Below are 23,499 nucleotides of genomic sequence, written 5' to 3' on the forward strand. Positions count from 1 at the left end.
AAGACTCAAAAACTGCTCTTGTCCTATTATAGGGTTTAGGTCCAATATTTATTGGCTTTCCAGAAAAAGACATAATAGATAGTAACATCTCTAGACATCAGCCGGCGAGAGAACCAAATTTTCACTTCATTTCTCCACGAAGAAACGTGTTACTATTGAGCATTTCATAGCTGCATCTTTTTGGGGGCTGATATAAAGATGTAAATATACATAAGTACATTTCTTTCGTTAGGAAGTAGTGTGATACTGGAGATAAAATGGCTTTAATCAAGAGGTTAAATGACCATCTCTGTAGCATTTTTTACCTGAGTTTAACTTTACTAAGTTACGTTTCTATGTGTTGTATAGCTGGATATACGTCGAACTTTGTCAAGCCAGGTGATGATAAAAAAGAAAATAGTGTGATACTGGAATTGAAAGATTATAATATGCTGAAATTTGAAATTCATTGCGTGGTCCATCTTCTACAGCCCAACGATAACTAGGCCACAAGGCTTACTAAAACCGATTTTTTGGGGCCGAATAGCCATTGAGCATGGCCGTAGAAAGCACGTCCAAACATTAAAAAGATAGCCTTGGCCAAAAAAACCAGAACCGAAAAACCAAACCGGAACCGAACCAAATTAACCGAAACCGAAACCGAAATCGGACCAAAACCCTCAAATACCCGAATGGTTCCTATATTTCTATATCCGAAAAACTGAATGGTTACCCGAATATCTGAAAAAATATGTTCATCAACCCCACTCAAACCTGAGGTTATCAAGAAGAGTGAGAACATTGTTACCACCGAATCACGTTATCTTTTATGTATTCTCATATATTATACATATATATATATAGTATTTCTATATTAAAATACAATAAATGCTTATAAAACAACACTTTCGAACTCTGGTTGGATTCACGATTATACAAGTATTTAACCATTACACCACTTAAATTAACATGTTAAGTAATATATTTTGTATATATACATTTGATTCATATATTAAACGGGTACCCGGCCTGAAACCGAATCGAAACCAAACCAAAATTTTATAAGTACCTATTGGGTATAAGAGTGATTATCTGATATACCCAGAAATGTTCATATCTGAAACCGAACCGAATACCCGAATACCTAGAGCTAATTGACGATATTGACATGTATCTAAATGACTTCCAGTTTCAATATAAATGAAAATATTCCTCGCAAAAAAAGCTCTATGAAACACATTGTATATAAGATGTCCTCACAAAAAAAGAAACATATACTATATACTCTATAAGATATTCCCCTTTATTTCCACAGGTTATCAATCTCGCAATCCGAGCCGTTGACTAGCTTGATCACATCTGACGGCAGCACCAAATCCAACCCTTGATTTAGCAAGATCAAACTCCATCCACACGTTCTGCTGATGATGATGACCAATCACAAACGCTTCTATTCCCAAAAGATCGGAATTCCCAAATGTGAAGCAATACACCTGATCTTTTCCTCCCGACCCGGCTCCGTTTACCCGGTACAACAGCTTCTCACCCGCCACGCTCATCTCCGCGCCACGAAACATTAAACTAACAACGGGCAAACCCGAGAAATTGGGCCGGGTTAAAGACCCAACCCGGTAACAAAGGTCCATTGTCCCTTGGAACACAAAATTCGGATCGTCTACAACTTTGAGAACCGATTTGGTTTGCGCAATAAACTCGGTTTTCAACGCCGTGTAAACCGGACCCATCAGGAACGTGAATTGCGTACCTGAATCCACCATCGTCTGACCGGCTCCGGTATGGTCCGGTACGAAAACGGATTTCGGTAGAGAAAGCAACTTCGATCCGACCCGGATTCCTTCTAATTGGACCGTGTAAGCGACCCGGTCGAAATACGGTAACGGCGTCGTTTCGAGTACCAAAGGCGTGTATTGGATAGGACCAAGCCGCGAGAGACTCGAGTCACCGAGAAGCAGTATACCGGAGGAGTCTGAACCGGAGATGCAATAAGAGAATTTTGAGAAACCGAGCTGGTTAACAAACGATAAAGCTCCCCGGTTCATTCCCATTAAACCGGTTGTCTTAGCGTCCTCCTCCGAATCGGAGCTTAAACCCGAATCCATGCACCCGAATAATGTATCGGGTCGGGTTGAAGACCCGATTACAAACGTCTCGTGAGCTAAGTTGCCTTCTATCGAGGTAGCGTCGGCGTAGGAGACTGCCACGTGGCAAAGATTGGTCTTCGGGTCACATGAAGCGGGTATGGGCAAATCCCGGGTCCGGGTCCTGCAAATATTGGACGAGCAAGGTACGGGCTTATAGGAAGAGGATGAAACCGGGTTGAATACGGATCCTAAGTTTGAAGTTTTCTTGCAGTGAAGCCAAGAAAGCTCGCTTCCGGTGTCGAGAACCATGGAGATGTTTTGTGGCGGAGAGCCGACGGAGAGAGAGACCGTGAGTGTGACATTATGTCTGAAAGAAAGCTTGTCTGAAGAAGACTGAGGAAGCTTTTGGGTTTTGAGAGAAAACACGAGTGGTGTTTGGTCTGAAGAAGATGTATTGAAGAGTGTGAGAGGGAAAATGAGAAGTAAAACTGAAATTTGACGTAATAAATTTGAAAGAGATGATGAAGCCATCATATAAATTTTGACTCTTTGTTACATACTTGGCCATCTTTAAATACAATATTGTGTTTTTTTTTTCCCTCTTTTTTATTATGACCGGTTTGTTCCGGTTTACTCAAACCATTCCGAGCCAAAAAGAGTTTGAATTTTAGGTGGAGAACCTTTGAGTTAACTTCTAAGCAATAATTCTAGTACCTTGTCATATCAGTGACCAAAGCACTTTGATCCTATTCAGAAAACGTATGATCTTGTCTCGACCTAACTAAAAATCATTTCATGAAGAACACTTGATGTTTGGGTTTTTTTTTGTTGTTGTCAATTTGATTTGAATGTTACTAGGGTTTTTGGAGAGTAGCCAAGTCTTGATACAAAAGACAAGTTAGTGGAGGAGTAGGTCTTTGTGGTTTCTGTTTAGTCTCTGTAGTTCACATCAACTTTGTTTATGGTACTTTCTTCGTGTTCCCACTTTCTACGGGATCTTTGTTTTCTTTATTTTACTTTTCTTTCTGTTTTAGTCTGAATTGTATTATTTTCTTGAATCAAATTTCCTATAATTAAATCAAAAGATAGTTATCGCTCTAATTATTAAATTCAATAACCAATCTCACGGGAAAATATACAAATGGTTGGATTGTTCTTTTTGTTTTTTAATTGATTTTGTCAATCTTTTAAGGCCAGTATAGTTTTGTAAAGTTGTTAAAGTATATGATTAGAATAGAGTTTTGGTGGTTTGACGGAAAAGCACCACCCTAATGTAACTCTCAACCGACATAATGGAGTTTACATTTTTGCAAATGTTTTGTCTTATTATGACTTTTCGATTAATAGTATTTTGTTACCATACGGGAAACGGTGCCGTCTATATTGCTACCGTTCAATGAGAAGGGTTTACACAAGAATTTTGTGATTGTATTTTGTTTTGTTCTGTTTCCGTCACATGAATTTAAAATACACACAAACTTCCAGTTTGTCTTTATGAATATATCTCATTTCGTCGTGATCATGTACTTTCTTATCTTGTTTCTCATCACCTAACCTTCAAGACCGTGTAATATAATAACTGGTGCATGCATTGCATAAAATCCTGATTACAGTTGTGTTTTCCACAACGCGTTAGTTTGTGGCGTAGGAGTAGTTCTTTTGAGGAACGTCACAAGCTTAGTTTATTTGAGTGTGACTACTATTTGAAGCAAATTTGTTGTACGTGGATAAGTCTCGGAAGGTTTCATTGGCTTTCACGGTTGAACTAGTTAATCCCGGAGACTAGTCGGGCCCATCGATGCGGGCGGCTGGTTGCATTGACTTGGTTTTTGTGAAGTAAGCTGAACTTTGCACTCATCAGTCAAAAGTTATTAAAAATAAAATATGCATACATATTTACTTTTAGTATAAAAAATTGCATAGTACCTCCAAAAGGTGTAGATGGTAGTAACTGGGTTCGCGGGTCAACCTGCCCCGACCCGCCGCGGATCGAATCGTTTTTTCGATTCAAAAATCCGATCCGCATAACCCGCAAACAAAAATTTTTATATCCGCACCCGTCCCGCCAAAATCCGCGGGTAATCCGCCAAACCCGCGGGTAATATTAATTATATTAAAAATAGTTATTTTAATTAAAAATGATTATTTTCTAATTATTTAATAATTATTTTAATTAAAAATAATTATTTTTTATTTATATAATAGTTATTTTAAAAAAATACTATTAAAAAATATATTTATAATTAAAATTATATAAATATTTATTGTTTTTATATATTTTACGAAAAAAAATTTTTTTTCAAAAAAAAAGACATTTTTTTTTTAATTTGCGGGTTGGCGGGTACCCGCGGTTCAAATTCGGCTGACCCGCACCCGTCCCGCTCAAAATAATCTCGACCCGCACCCACACCCGTGATTTAAAAATTTCAAATGGTTCGATCCGCACCCGCCCCGCGGCGGATCAAACGGGGCGGGGCCCGCGGTCAATGAGTAAAATTTCCAGCTCTAGTAACTTCACAGTAACACGTCAAACCAAGTCGTGCTTGCCTTCTAGTATATTTAAAGGAAAACGATAGTTGAATTATTTTTTTGTGGTTTTGCAAAGTTTGTCAAAGTTGGCGAAAGGTGGATATGAAATCAACCAAAAATTTGTCAAATGTGTGCTGGAGGCAACTCATTCCTAACTCTTTCTAAACTCTCACCAACTCTTTCCTGTTGTGTTACCAGATAACTCAACGTCGTTTTTCTTTCAACCATGCACCAACAAAAATATTTTGGTTTTATGACAATGACTCTTGACAATTAAAATTATATATAGAGTTGCAGGCTTACAGCTGCAACGTGTATATTTTAATGGTCAAAATTAAAATTGATTCCAATGGTCTTGACAAATACCTATTAAAATTGACAAAATTAAAATTGATTCCAATTTAAGCATTTGTGGAAGAAATGAATGATGCCTTGAGCATTAGATGTTGGCAATTTTTTTTCTCATGGCAATTGGATATCAATTATGGTTTATGGACCATGAGTTTTCTCTGGGTTGATGATGAGTTTTAGTATCAACCATGAATATGGAACTTGGATGGATGGTTGAGACTTGCACCCTATCAATATCTTCTAGTCATTGGAGCGCACGGTTCTAGCTATGGTCTAGTTTGAACAAACATACAGTAGGTGCATCTTTTGGCAATATTATCTTCTTGCTTCACAATGTTAGTCATTAATCTTAAAGATAAGGTAATGGTAGCAGAACTCAATTTCACAATGTAATATATCATGGGGGATAACTTACCACACTATCTCATATATGTACTTTTAGATCACTTTGTGTCGAATAAAATTTCGATTGATTATATACACTTTCATGTAGACAATTCAACAACAGATTTTTTTTAGTAAAGAACTCTAGATCTTTCCATATAATTTATGTTGTTCTATTCCAGTTTAGTTACCAAGACCAGTTTAAATTTGAATAATACAATTATTTTTTTGATGTTAAATAAGAAATTCCTATCAATTTGTATGCGATGTGCAATATAAACCTTGGTATTATACGTTGGAGACCCTTTGTCACATAAAGTATTTTAATTAAGATAAATATAAATATGTATTATTTCAGTTTATATATGCTCAATAATTTAGTGGTTATCCTATTTTACAACTTTTGACATGTAGTATCAAAACTCATAAGAATTGGTAATGATATCCAAAAGATCAATAGTGCACACAAAAAAAAGAAAAAAAAAAATCCAAAAGATCAATAAAACCAATCGTCGAGAAACCAACACCAAGGAAAATATAGAACCGAATCGAACAAGTAGAGTCAAATTAAAATAAATGCTTATTTGTATTCTTATGTATTTTCCGTGGCAATGCCAGACCATTGTGTACGGGGACCAGCTCTTTTAGCCACATTGACGTACGTGTTTTTAGTATAATGGTATCTTGAGATTTTTCGAAGTCTTTTAGTATAGATGGTTTAGATTGGTTAAGGGCTCTGGAATGTCCGGTTTATTTGAGATTATATTTAAGATGTAAACCAGTTGGTTATTCTTGGTTTAGCTTTGTTTACGATTGTATAAGAATCAGTTGTAACAAACTTTATCATTAATGAGAATCTGAGTTTACATCATGAAAGCTAAAATGGTATCAGAGCATTTTCCGCGAAAATCTCATTGATTTACCTCAAATTCTTCGATTCTCCTCTCTTTTTTCGTCGAATCTCACCTCATTTTGTTGATCGGAAGCCGATTCTGTAGCTGATTTGATCTCGGAAGCATCCAAATCACCTTTGCGAATCTCTCCGTGTTTTCAAATCGTTATTCGAGCTCCAATCTTCTTCAATGGCGAAACAAGGACGAAAAGCACGAGGACGAACACCGATTTCACCAGATCGAACTCCGATCTCAACTCCTATAGCTCAGAATGAAGTTGCGGTCACTCCACACCACCAGTCGACGAACAATCAAGATCGTTCGCTTCACGCAGCATTTCCGATGAAGAAGGAATCATACGACAACGTTCACAGTCCGTTCTTTCTCCATTCTGCCGATCATCCAGGTCTATCAATCGTTACTCACACTCTAGATGGAACGAATTACAACAACTGGTCGATTGCTGTGAGAATGAGCTTAGATGCGAAGAATAGGCTTAGTTTCGTAGATGGATCTCTTCCTCGACCTGATTTGGATGATACTTTGTTTAAGATCTGGAGTAGATGTAATATTATGGTGAAGGCTTGGGTGTTGAATGTAGTGACCAAAGATATCTATGATAGCATTCTTTACTATGAAGATGCGGTGGAGATGTGGAATGATCTGTATCTGAGGTTTAGAGTGAGCAATCTTCCACGAAAGTACCAGCTTGAACAATCAATCATGACTCTAAAACAAGAGAATCTTGATCTCTCGACGTATTACACGAAGAAGAAGACATTGTGGGAACAATTGGCTAACACCAGAACTACCACAGTGAAGAGGTGTAATTGCGATCATGTGAAGGAGTTGATTGAAGAAGCTAAGATGAGCAAAATCATTCAGTTCCTTATGGGTTTGAATGAGAATTTTGCAAACATTCGAGGACAGATTCTGAACATGAAACCAAGACCAAGCTTGACAGAGATTTACAACATGCTTGATCAAGATGAGAGTCAACGTTCTGTTGGAAGTGTATCAAAGAACTACTCTCCTTCTACGTTTCAGGTTCATGCTTCTACCCCTGTTGAGCAGCCGCATACACTCTTGGCTCAGACAAATACTCAGAAACCTCGGTGCTCTCATTGTCACAAGATTGGACATATGACAGATAAGTGCTACAAGCTGCACGGGTATCCTCTGGGTTCTGGTCCCAAATGGAAGAGGCCGCAGACGATTGGTTCAACGAATCTTGCTCAAGTTGCACCAGAACTGCAGGCAGATAAGCTAGATTACTCAAAGGAAGAGATGTCCAGGGATCAGATACAACATATGATTTCTTATCTTAGCTCCAAGATCCATGTTTCATCAGTTGAATCCTTACCGGATAAAACTTGTGCCTCGACTTCAACCTCTGTACCGATGATCTCACAGGTCACAGGTACATTCCTTGATCTATATTCCAAATCTTATTATGACATGCTTGTTTCTTCAATATCTTCAGAACCGGCTGTGTCTCTTAGAGCTTGGGTATTAGATTCAGGGGCTACTCATCACGTCTCCCATACTAAGGACCTTTATGTAGAATATAGAGCCTTAGAATAGACCTATGTTACTCTACCAAATGGATATACGGTTCATATAGAGGGCATATGATTCATTCAATTAACTGATGCTATCTCTCTACATGATGTTCTTTATATTCCTGAGTTTAAATTCAATTTGATCAGTGTGAGTGTTTTGACTAAGACTTTAAATTCTAAAGTTAGTTTTACTTCTGATCAATGGTTTATTCAGGAGCTTACAAGGGAATTGATGATTGGTCAAGGTAGTCAAGTTGGAAACCTATATGTCATGGATTTCAATAAAGATAATCAGTCTGTTTGTTTACAAGGTATTTCTACCACTTGTTCATTTCCACCTGCTTGTTCTAGTTTTACGATTGATTCTACAATATGGCATAATAGATTGGGTCATCCCTCTGATTCTAAAGTTGATGTACTTTCTGATTTGTTATGTTTCAAAACTTTAAGAAATGAAAAACAAAAACATCATTTTTGTCACATTTGTCATCTTGCAAAACAAAGGCATTTACCCTTTAAATCTCGCAATAACATTTGTGCTTCACCTTTCGAACTTGTTCACATTGATACAAGGGGTCATTTCTCGGTTTCTACTAGTGACGGGCATAGGTATTTCTTGACAATAGTCAATGATTATAGTAGAGCTACTTGGATTTACCTTATGAAGAACAAGTCTGATGTTTTACATGTTTTTCCGGGATTCATTGCCATGATTGAGAATCAATACAAAACGACAATACAATCAGTTAGGTCAGATAATGCACATGAATCGAAGTTTACTGATTTGTTTCTTGCTAAAGGTATCATTGCTTATCACTCTTGTCCTGAAACACCTCAACAGAACTCTGTGGTAGAGAGAAAGCATCAGCATATATTGAATGTAGCTAGATCTCTCTTGTTTCAGTCAAACATTCCATTAGAGTTTTGGGGAGATTGTGCGATGACGGCTGTGTTTTTAATCAATAGATTACCCACTCCTGTGCTTGAAAACAAATCTCCTTATGAGAAACTCACTAGTAAAGTCCCTGATTATCATTCTTTGAAGAGTTTTGGATGCCTATGTTACTGTTCAACGTCTCCTAAAGGTAGAAATAAGTTTGAACCAAGGGCTAGAGCTTGTGTTTTCTTAGGCTATCCTAGTGGATATAAAGGGTATAAGCTACTAGATATAGAGACACACGCCATTTCTGTTTCAAGGCATGTCCTTTTTCATGAGGATATTTTTCCTTTAGCTACGTCTAACATCAAAGATGTGACTGAAGATTTCTTTCCTCATTTTCATTCACCTGCAACCCCTGATGAAGTTCCCTCTGGAACTACATCTTCTGATGTGCATTCTCATTCTGATGCATCATCTTCTGAGACTTTGGTTTCTTTCGAATCAAGGTCTCACAGACAAAAGAAACATCCCAAACACCTGCAGGACTTTCATTGTTATAATACTACCTCCACTATACCATTCCCTATATCAAACTATATTTCTTATTCTCTATTATCTGAGCCTTTTCGTGCCTTCATTAATACAATCACAAAAGATTTCGTTCCAAGAACGTATTCAAAGGCCAAGGGACATAAGGTTTGGGTTGAATCAATGGGACTGGAGATTGGAGCTATGCAGAGAACACATACGTGGAGTATTACAACATTACCTCCTGAGAAGAAAGCAATTGGTTGCAAATGGGTGAATACAATCAAGTATAAGGCTGATGGCACAGTGGAGAGACCTAAATCGAGACTAGTGGCGAAGGGTTATACGCAACAGGAAGGATTGGATTATGAAGAGACATTTTCTCCTGTGGCTAAACATACTTCAGTTCGTATGCTTCTTCTTCTTGCAGCTAAGATGAATTGGTTTGTGCATCAGTTGGATATATCCAATGCTTTCTTGAATGGTGACCTTACTGAGGAGATTTATATGAAGATTCCGCCAGGATATGAAGAAATTACAGGTGAAGTGCTTCCCAAGAATGCAGTCTGCACACTTCATAAGTCCATTTACGGGTTAAAGCAAGCCTCGAGACAATGGTTTCTCAAACTTTCTTCTACATTAACTGGTATGGGTTTCTCCAAATCACATTCAGATCACACTCTATTCATGAGGTTTAAAGATGACGTTATCATGGGAGTGTTGGTATATGTGGATGACATATTTGTTGTGAGCAACAGTGACAGTCTGATCAGAAAGTTTATTGACGAGTTGCAGTTACATTTTAAACTTCGTGATCTTGGTCCAGCTAGATACTTTCTAGGCTTGGAGATTGCGAGATCATCAAAGGGGATTTCAGTCTGTCAAAGGAAATACATCTTAGAGCTTCTTGATACAACAGGGTTTCTTGGTTGCAAACCTTCATCAATACCTATGGATCCGAGTGTTAAACTTTCACTGGAAGAAGGTGTTCCGCTTCAAGATTCTTCTTCTTACAGGAAATTGATTGGGCGACTGATGTATCTCCACACAACAAGACCTGATATTTCTTATGCAGTTAACACCTTGTGTCAATTTTCTCATGCTCCTACAGATTTTCATCTCACTACAGCACACAAAGTCTTGCGGTATCTGAAAGGCACTATTGGCCAAGGGTTGTACTATCCTGTAGACAACAAGTTTGATCTACGAGAGTTTTCTGATGCTGATTGGGCAGCATGTAAAGATACTCGACGTTCAGTTAGTGGCATTTGTATGTACATCGGTGATTCTCTAGTATCATGGCGTTCTAAGAAACAAGATACAGTTTCTTGTAGTACGGCTGAAGCAGAGTTTCGAGCAATGGCGTTGGCTACTAAGGAAATGATTTGGTTAGCTCGGTTGTTACTTGAGTTCAGAGTTCCATTTCATCCTCCTGCTCATTTGTATTGTGACAATACCTCTGCACTTTACATTGCCAATAACTTTGTTTTCCATGAGCGGACGAAATGGATAGAGTTGGATTGCTACAAGACCAGAGAAGCTATTGAGAGTGGCTTTCTTAAGACCATGTATGTGAAGACTGGGAATCAACTAGCTAATACACTGACGAAAGCTTTACATCCTGCACCTTTCCGAGACCTCATTGGCAAGATGGGAATGAAGAACATCTTCATATCTCCATCTTGAGGTGGGCTTTTAGTATAGGTGGTTTAGATTGGTTAAGGGCTCTGGAATGTCCGGTTTATTTGAGATTATATTTAAGATGTAAACCAGTTGGTTATTCTTGGTTTAGCTTTGTTTACGATTGTATAAGAATCAGTTGTAACAAACTTTATCATTAATGAGAATCTGAGTTTACATCATCAAAGCTAAAAAAAAGTCATCCAACAATTAGTTATGAGTGTGAAAGTGATTGAAGGAGATCAATAAGTCACGAGTCTATGTGAACTAGTTTATTCCATTCACCTCACTAGGCTTGCTAGTTTGACTATTTCGATTTGCGTGTGCATGTATGTTAGTAAACTTCTGCTAATGTAATGTAATTTCATCATCCAGTTTTGATGATCTTTATGTGTGCGCTACAGTGTTGGCCTGATCCTGTCGTGAGTTGAGGTTGAGCAAGCAAATACTTTATGCATCTTCTTTTATAAAATGTTAAGGAGGCGTCAAAGTGAAAATTTTCTAGTCAGTGCACGAATACGAAGCTTTTTCATATAAGTGTTTGACTTATAATCTCGAACCACAAGAAAGTAATTTTGAACGCAGCCCACGGTAAAATTCTCGTCTACGTCACTTTGTGTAGTTGCATTTGGTACCTAAACTATTGAAAACAATAGACGACGCCAGTAGATGCCCTCGTTGGTATAGTCCAGTTGCTAACGACTTATTATGTCTAAACAAATTGATTTGATTACGGAATTTGTTAGGAGGCTCTCCATACACAGTGATTATTGTTTTTTTCTAACTATGAGCCATATGGTCGTATTGGTGTTGATAATTCACCTGCTATTCGATCGTGTAACGTTCAAACACATTGACCAGACAATTTTTTTTATTCCTTGGGATAAGTTTTGGGCCTAGACCTGAATTTTGGCTTAGGACATGGCATTTTAACACCCAAACCTCAGATTCAGATGTTACAATCAATGACCCAGAAAATTGAATCAAAAATGCAAAATAAGTTTCACTATTGTGATAGAGCAAGAAGAGAGCATTGGCATTTCAAAATCAATAGGGCATAGAACAGGTATATTGTTGACCAAATAATGGTTACAATATAAAGGCTGTCGTCTCCAATAATCGGTGAGCATCATCGGATGCGTTGTAATAATAACTCCATTATTGCTTTTTTTCCTTCACGTTTTCTCTGTACTTGGTAACCACACAAATAATTGTCATCTTCTGAAGATGTTTATAGCCTCTCTGTCTCATAATAACATTTGTTATGTCTGGACCTCGAAGATTATACATGAAGAGGTTGTATAACTCTCTTTTGATGTGGAAATAAACCATCAACTTGAAATTAATGAAACTGTTGCAATGATTCTAGATTGTGACTAGTAAGATAAGTAAAATCCATTACCCGATTTATCTAAAACTATCACTTCTCTGTTCAGTGTCCACTGTAATACCAACAGAACACTAAAGAGGTTCGAATATTCATGAACTATCAATCTCACATAAACCTTTTGTATCAATTTACTCGAATAGATTCAATTTTCTTGGAAAGAATATAATCATTACACTGAAAAGACAAAAATTTAAACAGAAGGGTGTTTATTTGGTTTTTTATTTCACCATTTGTTTTACCTTTGATGAGAGGCTTAATTTATCCGAGCTAGCCAATTTCGTCTCCTCGAGGAAGACGCAGCTGTACTGAACATAGACAAAGACGAAGACCTGCTCCTACTAGTTACCCTCGATCTCGACCCGGACCCGGACGCTACGGATCCAGACGACCCGCTAAAACATCCAAACAGTCTCATGATCCGACCCGTAAACCCTCCCCCTCCTCCTCCTCTCCTCGACCCCCACGCTACTCTCCTCGGAATCCTCTCCTCCCCCAATCTCCCACCGTCTACCTCCGTGTACACCACCGGCATCACTCTATCTCCTCCCGGAATCCTCCCCACCGCGAATCCTCCTCCCGGTAGCCTCCAAATCGTCAATCCCGCCGCAGACTCATCACCACCATCCGCTACTGTAACAGCCTCGGCCGGGAGCTCGTGCCTGCACACTGGGCACGAGTTCCTAATAGCGAGCCAAGGGAGGATACAGTCAGGATGATATATATGGTTACACGGCATCTCCTTCGCCGGCGATTTCAGCTCGAAATTCTCTTTGCAGACCGCGCAGTGAGACTGAGAGTCCGACTCGAGATGAATCCGATCGATCTCGATCACAGGCAACGCTTCGATCGCCGATTTCGAAGCGGGAGGGTGATCATCGCACGAGCCGCGATCGATCTGAGAGATCTGATCCAGCAACCGATCGAATCCGGAGCCGAGCAGAAACTCCGTCATGCTCGGGGGTAACGGCCTGAGGCCAGAGCTGGAGCCGTCGCCGTAGTACATCTGGAAAGCGGATCGGTCTGGGGCTGCGGAGGCGTCGGATCCGCGGAGGACGATTACCGGATTGGGAGAGCGGTTGGTGCTGCTACGAGTGAGGGGCGCGTGGGTGGAGGAGAGAGGGAAGCGCGTGGGGCTTCTTCGGTGGAGGGAGTCGGGGGGTTGTTGGATGTGTTCGAGGAAGCCTCCGTCGCAGTCGGGGCAGGAGATGGAGGAGGAGGAGGAGGAGGAGACCCAGACGAAGCGGTTGCAGCTGTAGCACCAGTAAGATCCAGAAGCCATGGAGATAGAGAAGAAGGAAATGGAGGAGAGGGAGAGGGAGAGGATGAAGGGAACGGTGGTGGTTTGTCTTTTAACAAGAAGGAGACAGAATTGGCTTACACCCAACCGTCCAATTCGTTTGCTCGTCTTTATCTCTCGTGTAACTTTTGTTTTTAATACACAACAAATTGTTATTGCATTTGCCGAAAGAAGAAAAGGTTATTAAAACAAACTTAATTAAAATCTTATAGTTATGGAAGCAGTATAATTTAGGGTTATTTTATTTTATTTCATACTTTAGTGAGGGACTAATGATGGCTCTCCAAATGGGTTGTTATATGGATTCCATATTTAATAGGGTCTTCTATTTTTATGGTTGGAGTATATCTTGAATTTACTTATTTTTGTAATAATTTACATATAAATTTCTAGAAAAATTTCTTATGATAACTATTTTTAAATTTTTGTCACAAAAATAAGTTTTATTAAAAAGTAAAAATATATTTTTACCTAGGACTAATCTAGACTGATAATTTAGAGTTAAAAGATGGAGTTCTGAGGATAGAGTTTCAAATTTAAAAAAATAAAAAATTAAAATTGAAATTTTAAAATAAAAAAAATAACTATTTTGGTCACTTTTTTGAAAACTATTTTTGCGGCGAAAACTTAAAAATGACTATTTGAGAAAATTGTTCAAATTACTATCGATATCTATATAAAAGAACTTTAATTTTTTTTGGACAACTGAAGAACTTTAATCCAAATCTAGGTTAATTTTAATATAGTTGACAAAAAAAGATTAATTATAATATAGAATTTTGATTCGTTAAAAGGTTCAAATCCTACTATATAAAAGGAACTATTTTAGAGGTTTTCAAGGTGTGCCACATAGGCAGAAAAATTCCTGGCCAACCAATTTGCCATGTCATCTTGAACTGGGCTTCAATCAATAAAATGGAAAAAAATGTCACGTACTGGTCCAGCCCGTTAAGTATTACTGTCCAATTATCTAGAAAAGAGACAGATCATCATCCCCGTAACCCTAAGCCAAACACAATCAGCCTCCCCTGTAACTCTAAGCTATGTCTCGATGCCGACATCGATTCACTTCCTCTCCCCCCATCGCCTCCCGCATAATGCCTCCATTCAAGATGGAACTTCAATCGTCTGCCATAAATCTTCTAATCAAGATGACTATTGACCCTCCACATCTCTCCTCCGACTCGATGATATCTATCTCTGTGTTCTCTTCTTCTCATACTTTTTATACACCGGAGGTGGTGGTGATGAATAGTAGTATGGAGAGTACGACTTTGGTGGTGGTGGTGGAGATGAGTAGTAATATGGTGGAGGGTAAGATTTTGGTGGTGGTGGAGATGAGTAATAGTAAGGTGGAGGTGGTGATTTCACCGGAGGAGGCGGTGAATGGTAGTAGTATGGAGGTGGAGGAGATTTGACTGGTGGTGGTGGAGAGTGATAATAGTATGGCGGCGGTGGAGATTTAACTGGGGGAGGAGGAGAGTGGTAGTAGTAGGGTGGAGGTGGAGACTTGACCGGAGGAGGAGAGTGGTAGTAGTAAGGTGGAGGTGGAGACTTAACCGGAGGAGGAGGAGAGTGATAATAGTACGGTGGTGGAGGAGACTTCACCGGAGGGGGTGGAGATTGATAGTAGTACGGTGATGGAGGAGACTTCACGGGAGGAGGTGGAGAATGATAGTAATAAGGAGGAGGAGGAGATTTCACCGGAGGCGGAGGAGAGTGGTAATAATACGGTGGTGGTGGAGATTTCACCGGGGGAGGTGGAGAGTGGTAGTATTACGGTGGTGGAGGAGACTTAACAGGAGGAGGAGGAGATTTATACTCATACGGTGGTGGAGGGGACTTAACCGGAGGAGGAGGAGATTTGTATTTATAAGGAGGTGGAGGAGATGCAACCGGAGGTGGTGGAGGAGAGCTATAAATGTAAGGTTCAGTAGCGATTGCCGAGCCAACAAGTAACGCCAAAATGGCTGACCGTTTGTATGTTTTTGTCTGGTTGGTGAATCATTTACTACTAGATTAACTAGAATCTTATGTTCATATTTCTTTGTATGTTCTTAAGTTTGGGTTGGTGAATCAATTTACCGCTACATGCGTGGTTCAGGTCGGTTTTTCTCAGAAGAACTCTTGGACTGTATAAATATAGCATCTGAGCATGAAGCTGTTCAGTTAGCAGAAATAGTATAAGCTTCGATGTACATGGAGACGCAAAGCTAATCTTATTACATGGAACATGGTTAAAGATCTTATTTCAAACGCAGAGCAAACATAGAAGAAATATGTTATGGCTGAGAGAGAGTATAGACCCTACTCTTCAGTTTGAAACAGAATTATGGTACATCTATTTTTTTCTTTCTCCAGTATTTGTGTTTAAATTTCCATCTTTTTCTTTCAGATTAGCTAAATTCTGCTTCTTTCTTTTAATTAGTAATGGGAGGCGAAATGGCCTTCAATCTTATGCGGTCATGAACCTATGAGATAAATTAGTTATCCCAAAAATTACAACCAAATGGGGAGCTCTCAATACAAACAATGAGGAAGTGGCTGATGAATTGAAAGTGCTTTTGAATTTTTTAATTGGAAGCCGATATCTATATATAGCTGGTGAAGCAAAAATATATAAAGAACTGAAAAGCCAAGAATACAATCTTTCTATTGTAAGCCTCCTAACCTGTATAGTCCAATGTGTATTAATTCCTATGGGTGTCTCTCTTTTTTTGCAGTTGTTCAAATTGAATTCTTTATGGGAACCAGATAGAGAAATCAACATTCAGATACAAACCAATGAGAAAATAGAATGCTTGAGAAGAATCAGATTGAAGATGAACATCAGCTTCGTTCTTGGTAGGAGCCACCAGATCCATTATTGGATTCTTCTGATTCCTCGTCAATTCACTACAAGATTGGTTCACACAAATTTCAAATTCGTATCTGTTTGATTTCTTAGGTAGAAGAGATGTACTCTTTGGTGGTCTAATGGAAGGTCTGCATCAGCATGAAGCACATGGAGGTTGCAAAAATGATCACGATGCATAAGATTTTCTTTACATAGCAAAATCACTTGAAGCAGAGAGCAATGGAATAGTACTCTCAATTGAAAAAAGTTAAAGGAGATATAATACTATTATACAGAATTCGTCCTTATTTTAAAAGTTCCACGTTCGTGAACATATCACCATTCACTTTTCCACTACTTTAAGACACATGCGAAACCAATATTCGTAATAAATATATTTCCTAAATCTCAAACAAACCAAACTGTAGCCCTTTTTTAACACAAACTGTAGCTAAATACAAAAATAATACAATTGTTTTACTCGGCTGATTTTCTCGGCAATGAAAAACAAAACTCCTATGCAAAAAAAAAAAATATAAACAAATGAAAGTAAATGGAACTATAAAAGCATAAAGGCCTACTATGCTGATCCATTTCACTTATGGTTAATAATATAAAAACATTGGTCCGTTGATTACATAAAGCTTGAAATATTCGTGAGATAAGAAATACTTTAAATTTTTATAGGAGCTTCCATACTTTAAAAACACCGGCAATTAAAAAGCCCTACCATTTCAAAAATAAACTGTGGGAAAAAACATGTCATAGTTAGAAATTACCTCTTATCTGGATAGCGATTCTTATGTTTCTCTAGCAATAATGAATAAAAAACCTGGTACAGAGGATAATGTAGTACTCATTAATCTCACACTTCAACGAGGAGGCAGGAGATTGTTGAATAAGAACCCGTCTCCATCCCGCATAGCTAACTGAGAACAAGGTATTTAAACATGCATGATTTTGATTCTCCTGAAATTGGACAACTTCACAACTGTGAGAAATATCGCAATGCGTACGCAGCTGGTGTTTAAAGACGGCCATGGTTACATAACACCCAAGTGACGGCATCAGCACGCCAAAGGAGACAGCCGCAAAGGTAGAGCCAAGAGAAAGCGTTTTGTAATGCCATTGTCTACTGTATTCAGCAAGTCAATCCAGCTGTTGTTATAACATAACATGTGCATGTGTAGATACTTCTGGCAAGTTAGCGCAACAATTAAGCAACTTCCACGCTTTCAAGAAGGCGAGTTGGTCTTTGACAAACACTCCGTAACCTTCTGTCAAAACGCCTAATCTTCTACACTCAGTCACATGCATTGTATTTTTTAAAACGCTACTGCAGGCCAAAATACAGCTTGCCAAATAGCAGATATGGGTTCTAAATGAAGCTACACTAAAAACATATGAAACTATTATGTATTCGTAAACATCTTTTCAATAGTAAGATAAACATAATCTATAAAAAGAATAACCAAATATGCAGAGAGAATATAAAAATCATTTTTAATTTAAAATATGCAAAAGCATCTTGAAATACTCATTAAAATTGATGAGATAAATATATGTGTAATTTTTTTTGTTAATAACCCGCCCGTAGGGCGGGCCAAACCCTAGTGCTTTTTAAATTGAAGTAAAAAAATGAAACTGGAAACCATCTCTTGGGTTTCTCCAGTAATAGCAAGGAAGCCCAATTTAGTTAAAAAAAAAAAAAGATAAAAGCCCATAATACAAAGCAGAAGAGCCCATCAAAACTTGCCTCCTCTCAATCCTAAAAGGTTTATTCCAATTTTGCTAAGTACGCTTCGCTCTTCTCCTTCACACCATCTTCTCCATCGTTGCAGCTTCTCTGAATTTCTATATTCGTAAATCTGAAGCTTGTTTCTTCCATTTTTGGCTCGATTTGATCATTTTCAGGTACGCTCTGCTATTCTCCCTCGCTGCAGAGATTCTGTTCGCTCCTTCTCTCAATTCCTATATGTAATCTGTTCAGATGAGAATTAGCCACAGATCTCGTTGAGCTAGATATCGAATTATAATTGATGAGCGTTGTTTGTGTGTGTGTTTCTCTCTGAATCTATTGTACTCTCGCATTAGATCTCTCTCATGGCCGTAATCAATTTTTTACATTAGCTTGTTTGGGGGTGTTTTGGTCTTTGTTAAAGATAACAAAAACAATAAAAAAAAATGGGAGCTACTAAACTTTCCGGGATGCAGAAGCAAGTCCTGAGTCTCTACAGAGGATTCCTTAGAGCAGCTCGTTCGAAGCCAACGGAAGACAGGAAGAGAATAGAGACGATCGTGTCGACGGAGTTCCGCAAGAACTCGAAGGAGGTCGACCGTAAGAACTTTCAGTACATTGAGTATCTGCTTCGGTTAGGTCATAAGCAACTTGATCAACTCAAAAGTCCCGATATGGTTTCCATCTCCTCTGTGAAGATCAACTAGTCTTACACCTATCTCAAGGTGATCATAATGTTATGTAGAAATCATCATAGAGAATCAAAGAGAGGTAACTGATTCCTTTAATTCCTCGGAAGTTTCTTTAACATTGGTTGGTATGTTGTATTTGATAATGCATAACTTGAACAACTGTTTCGAGATCCATAAATAAAAGATTACAATTGGAATATATATGAGTTGGAAGATTTGCAAACATTCAACTTGAGTAGGATATGTATTAGATTCGTCTTTGCCCTGTTGTTTACTAGTCGTTGTGACCTTTCGATGCAATCGCTAGTCGCAGCTTAGTGTTCGTTTCTTTATCCGTGGTTAATGGTAATTGCGGATTGCAAGTAAACGAACATGGCTAAATAGTGTTATCTATAATGCACTATGCTTTGGAAGAATAAGAAACATGAGGTAGCAAAAAAAAAAGTTGAGAAATGGTTTATGATAAAGGGGCAACTGTAATATATGAAAGTTTGCACATAATCACCAATTCACAATTACACAAAAGCAGAAGAAAAAAAAAACAGAAGATTTAATTATAAGTAGGAGAAAGCTCAAAAGTTGAAAGACACAAGTTCCATCAGTCACTTCTAGCCGTTGGATCAAAGTTTTTGGCCGCAGGATCAGTAACATCCTTCAGGAACCGGCAAATTCACTTACTGTGCACTTTTACCTGCAACGCAAGTTACACAGTGAAACCCTAATTCCTTATCCCCCCTACTAGATTCAGTCCTTTGATTTAAACAAAGAAAAAAAAACAAAACACAAAGGAGTTCAGTTCGGACCTTAGGTTTGACCGAAGAAAGTTCCACGGCCAATAGCGTCAGCGTTTGCGTCTCCCAACGCAGCCTCGTTAAGGTATTGGTCGGCAAGCTGGACTCTCTTGACGTTATCTTGCTCCATCACAAGCATGTTACCATACTCCATAAGCTTCTCAAGAGTCATCTCCGGTTGCTCGAACACTGGAGGACCTTCCCTCGAGTTCACCAGCCTCTTGCTTATCTTCTCCACTCCTAGTCCCTCAACGAACTTCCTCACCTCATCATCGTACACTCTCGCCCTCAATGCACCAAAGAAATCTACAAGAAAATCAAGAATCGTATTAAGAGACACCAACAAACATAAAGGTACTAATATTTTTTTTTTATTACCGATCGATTGGCCAGGGAACTGGTCAACAAGCGTGACAATGTCTTCATCCTTGATATTGTCGGTCCTGAAGATACCCTTGCAGACACCGATACGATCCTCACGGGTCGGGGCCCAGTAGAACTTCTCCATACGTCCATCACGGATGAGAGGAGCGTAGAGAGTGGAGAAATCGTTACCGGTGACGATGATGGGGACACGTGCGTTGTCTTCCTTGTTGTACATTCCTGGGAGCTGGACGTTGGTGGGGTTATCAGCAATGTTCATGAGCGTTGCGTTAACCATCTGGTTGTTGACAGTGTATTGTGTAGTACCACCCATACGACCAGCACCAGCGTCGAGATCGTTGATGAAGAGACAACACATCTTTCCTTTCTTGATCAGGTCTGCTGCCTCACGGTACCTTTGACGGATAAGCTTGGCTGGCTCTCCTGCGTTCCCGCTCTCAAGCTCTCCAGCACTCATCATGATTGGGCTGCAAAGATATATAAACTTTTTAAGATTTTTTTTGTTGATTATAAAATCGGTAGAGAACGGGGATCAATTAGATCCGGTCTAGCGGAACGCGCTTGGAGAATAAGGGTCGAGCGAAGCATATAGGAAATACATTTCATTTGGATACTTTTGTGAGTCGGGCTTGTAATCGGATCCTTATCCCAATTTTTCGTATTGATTTAATAAAATTTATTTTTTAAAAAAAAATTCAAACAAAGACAAAGGCAGAACCGACCTAGACACAATCGGATGAAACATTTGCACTGAAACCCAAATTTTAAAGAATTATTATATTTATAGTTCTCATGGTCTCTAAATTGTTAAAACATTTTTTTTTCTTTTTCAAAATCAACCTAAAAATCTTTGTGACCCCATAAATCTCAGATCCGGCCTCAAAAAAGGTCGGAGATGGACTTACTTGATGCCCATCTTGGCCATGACAAGCTCACACTGGAAGGATTTACCTTGACCTTTGCCTCCCCAAACACCCAAAATAAGTGGAACCTATAAAAACAGAACATTTTAAGATAATCTTTGATGTGTAATAACTCAAATATGCACCTAAGAAAGCTGTTATATTAGTACCTTGATGTTAGGCAAAGTCAAGAAGTTCTTGGTGATGTGAACAACAAGCTTGTCCATGAAAGCAGGGGCAATGTAAAGCCCATCCATCATGTTGTCCAAGTTGTACCTATTTATCAACAAGAAGAAACAATTTAAAACCAAAGATTCTAAAAACCTATATGGAAGGTCACTAGAGAGATGATAACTTACTGCTTAAGACCTTGGCTGAGGTACTCATAGGAGCTAAGGACGGCGTTGTGAGTTCCGGTTCCCATAGGAGCTTGGAAGACTGAGTCAACCATACCTTTGCCTCTGGTGATGTCTTGTTGATCATCAGAGATGTCGTAGGCAAGTCCCCTCCATCTGTCTCCATCGGTTTGTTTGTCTTCTTTCACGGCAACCACCTTGAATGATCCGTTGCTCTTCTTGTTGTTCTGTGCGAATCTCGACGCGGTTACAACTTTCTTTCCCAAGAAGGTCGTAGCTGGGACTGAAGCAGCTCCTGCTCCTGACCCGTTCAAGCTCAACTGCAACATACATGCCAAAGTCAGTTATAAATTCAAGCTTTGGTACACATGGGTTAAGAGCCGGTTTAGAGATGTTCAATCAGAATAAACTGAATTCACTCTAACCAAAACAAACCGGGCTTAGAGTCATAAACTATCATGAGATTTTGCAGGCTATAAACATTTTAGTATAACTTAAGAACTTTTAAAAAAAAAATTGGGAACTCTTTTCTTTTTATCAAAAAAAAATTGGGAACTATATTACTGTATATTAACTCTCTAAAATTCATGAACCAAAATAATTGTTTTCATCCGGTTATGTTAGAACCGGCCATGCCCCTGATCACGTATACTATTGTAGTTCGTAGTTCCCAAGTAGAGAATAAAAAGAAGTATCAAAATATCTCTAGTTAAAGTCTTCTTGGTTCTAACGACATACTGAAGACATAGAATCTCAAAATGATGCAAAAAATCAGAATCTTGATCTGGACTATGGAATATCAAAGCGACTCAAGTGAATAAGACATGTCTGTAAGATAGTGTTTATAAGTAACAGTACCGGAGCTCTGTTGATGGCACCGACGGTGGAAACTGCGGCGGCCATGTCTCACGAGTGTGCTTCCTAGTAGAAGCTGAGGATAGAAATTTTGAATGGAGATGAAGAAGTAGTGATAAAAAGATGTTGGTGAGCAAGATTTATAAACAAGTGATCAACAAACAATTCGTTATCTCTTTCTTAACTCTCTGATCGCCACACGATACGGATTGGCCAAGTAGACAAGAGTAAGATGATGAGGAGGATTCTCTCTTGATTGGTCCACGTGGCATGTGTTTATGAGGTTGTCATGAAATTGGCTCGTATGTGTTACTGCTAAGTATGAGGTAGCCGTTCATATGTGATCATGAAGAATTCTTCATATAATAGAATGCCAAAGGGTAAGATAATGACATTAGTTTAGTGATAATATATTATTCTAAATTAATGGTGTAAAGTGATTTGTCGAGAGAAATTGTACAATAGCCAATACTTATATTTCTAGTTTTATCTCTAAACCAAATATATACCATATATATACAATTAATATTTCTCTCTCCGCAATATAAAGCATATATATTTCCATTAACCACTAACAATTAACGACTAACTAGAGTTTGAATCCGCGCACTTGCGCGGATATATTTTTTATTTTTAAATTCAATTTAAATGTAAAGTAAGTTATGTACGTCTGATAAATTTTTAGTGTTTTCTATATAAAATTATTTTTGATATTTTTATATTCGGTGAAAAATATTCTGATGAAATTGTAATATTCATATGTTTTTAATGCGTGTTTGGTATTATGTACGTTCATTAGATTTTTGTTTTTTTATCTGGAAATATAGTCACTGTTCGATTATTTACAATAGTTATTTATGAAATTCGTTTTGATCTAGAAAATTGTGTCGTTCTCGGTTTACATGCCAAAGCCTATGTTAGCATATTTAAAAGAAACTAAAATTGTAACATCACACTAAGAAGTTTAGTTTTAACATTTGTTTCAGATGTATTATTAATAATTTATTAGAATTTTTTCGTTTTAAATTTTGCATTCTTGTAATGTGTATGTTTGACTTAATTAATACTTTATAGTACTAAATTTTGTGAATAATTTTTATTTAATATATGAATTTTCAGATTTCTGTTTTTATTATTACAACAATAAAAGATAAATCATATCTAAAAATAAGTTTAAAAAACTAAATGTCACATTCTGGTAAACAAAATATTTGAATGTATCTAATGTTAGATATCCAAATTTATTTGTATGTATATCTATACTATTAACTAAAAGATTTTGTTTGTTGACTTGAGGATGCTAAAGAATATTTTGTTACCAGGCTTAGAATATCTTTGCACGTAATAGTTACGCTGATGCCAAAGAATAT

General features: G+C 38.1%; 4 protein-coding genes and 1 pseudogene across 4 annotated transcripts; 1 reads left to right on the plus strand and 4 right to left on the minus strand.

The window, feature by feature from the left end:
- Nucleotides 1-1,148: 1,148 nt before the first annotated feature.
- On the minus strand, nucleotides 1,149-2,689 carry LOC106381748 (aspartic proteinase PCS1-like). Its single transcript, XM_013821686.3, has one exon. It carries the CDS (start codon nucleotides 2,613-2,615, stop codon nucleotides 1,299-1,301), a length of 1,317 nt encoding a protein of 438 aa, XP_013677140.2. The 5' UTR covers nucleotides 2,616-2,689; the 3' UTR covers nucleotides 1,149-1,298.
- A 9,694-nt stretch (nucleotides 2,690-12,383) lies between these two features.
- LOC106381749 (probable E3 ubiquitin-protein ligase RHC2A) lies at nucleotides 12,384-13,778 on the minus strand. Its single transcript, XM_013821688.3, has one exon. The coding sequence runs from the start codon at nucleotides 13,555-13,557 to the stop codon at nucleotides 12,532-12,534; it is 1,026 nt and encodes a 341-aa protein (XP_013677142.1). The 5' UTR covers nucleotides 13,558-13,778; the 3' UTR covers nucleotides 12,384-12,531.
- Nucleotides 13,779-14,568: 790 nt separating this feature from the next.
- LOC125585672 lies at nucleotides 14,569-15,579 on the minus strand (annotated as a pseudogene).
- Nucleotides 15,580-18,166: 2,587 nt separating this feature from the next.
- Nucleotides 18,167-19,428, plus strand: LOC106381752 (succinate dehydrogenase assembly factor 1, mitochondrial). The gene is made up of 2 exons (XM_013821691.3): nucleotides 18,167-18,325; nucleotides 18,574-19,428. Exon 2 carries the CDS (start codon nucleotides 18,596-18,598, stop codon nucleotides 18,854-18,856), a length of 261 nt encoding a protein of 86 aa, XP_013677145.1. The 5' UTR covers nucleotides 18,167-18,325; nucleotides 18,574-18,595; the 3' UTR covers nucleotides 18,857-19,428.
- Nucleotides 19,298-22,607, minus strand: LOC106381751 (ribulose bisphosphate carboxylase/oxygenase activase, chloroplastic). Its single transcript, XM_048755160.1, has 7 exons — nucleotides 22,133-22,607; nucleotides 21,278-21,594; nucleotides 21,089-21,194; nucleotides 20,922-21,007; nucleotides 20,011-20,483; nucleotides 19,645-19,938; nucleotides 19,298-19,532 (listed from the first exon to the last, which is right to left on the minus strand). Exons 1-6 carry the CDS (start codon nucleotides 22,175-22,177, stop codon nucleotides 19,646-19,648), a joined length of 1,320 nt encoding a protein of 439 aa, XP_048611117.1. The 5' UTR covers nucleotides 22,178-22,607; the 3' UTR covers nucleotides 19,298-19,532; nucleotide 19,645.
- Nucleotides 22,608-23,499: the final 892 nt, after the last annotated feature.

Source organism: Brassica napus, chromosome C4, assembly GCF_020379485.1.
Source record: "Brassica napus cultivar Da-Ae chromosome C4, Da-Ae, whole genome shotgun sequence".
In the NCBI taxonomy this organism is placed as follows: Eukaryota; Viridiplantae; Streptophyta; class Magnoliopsida; order Brassicales; family Brassicaceae; genus Brassica; species Brassica napus.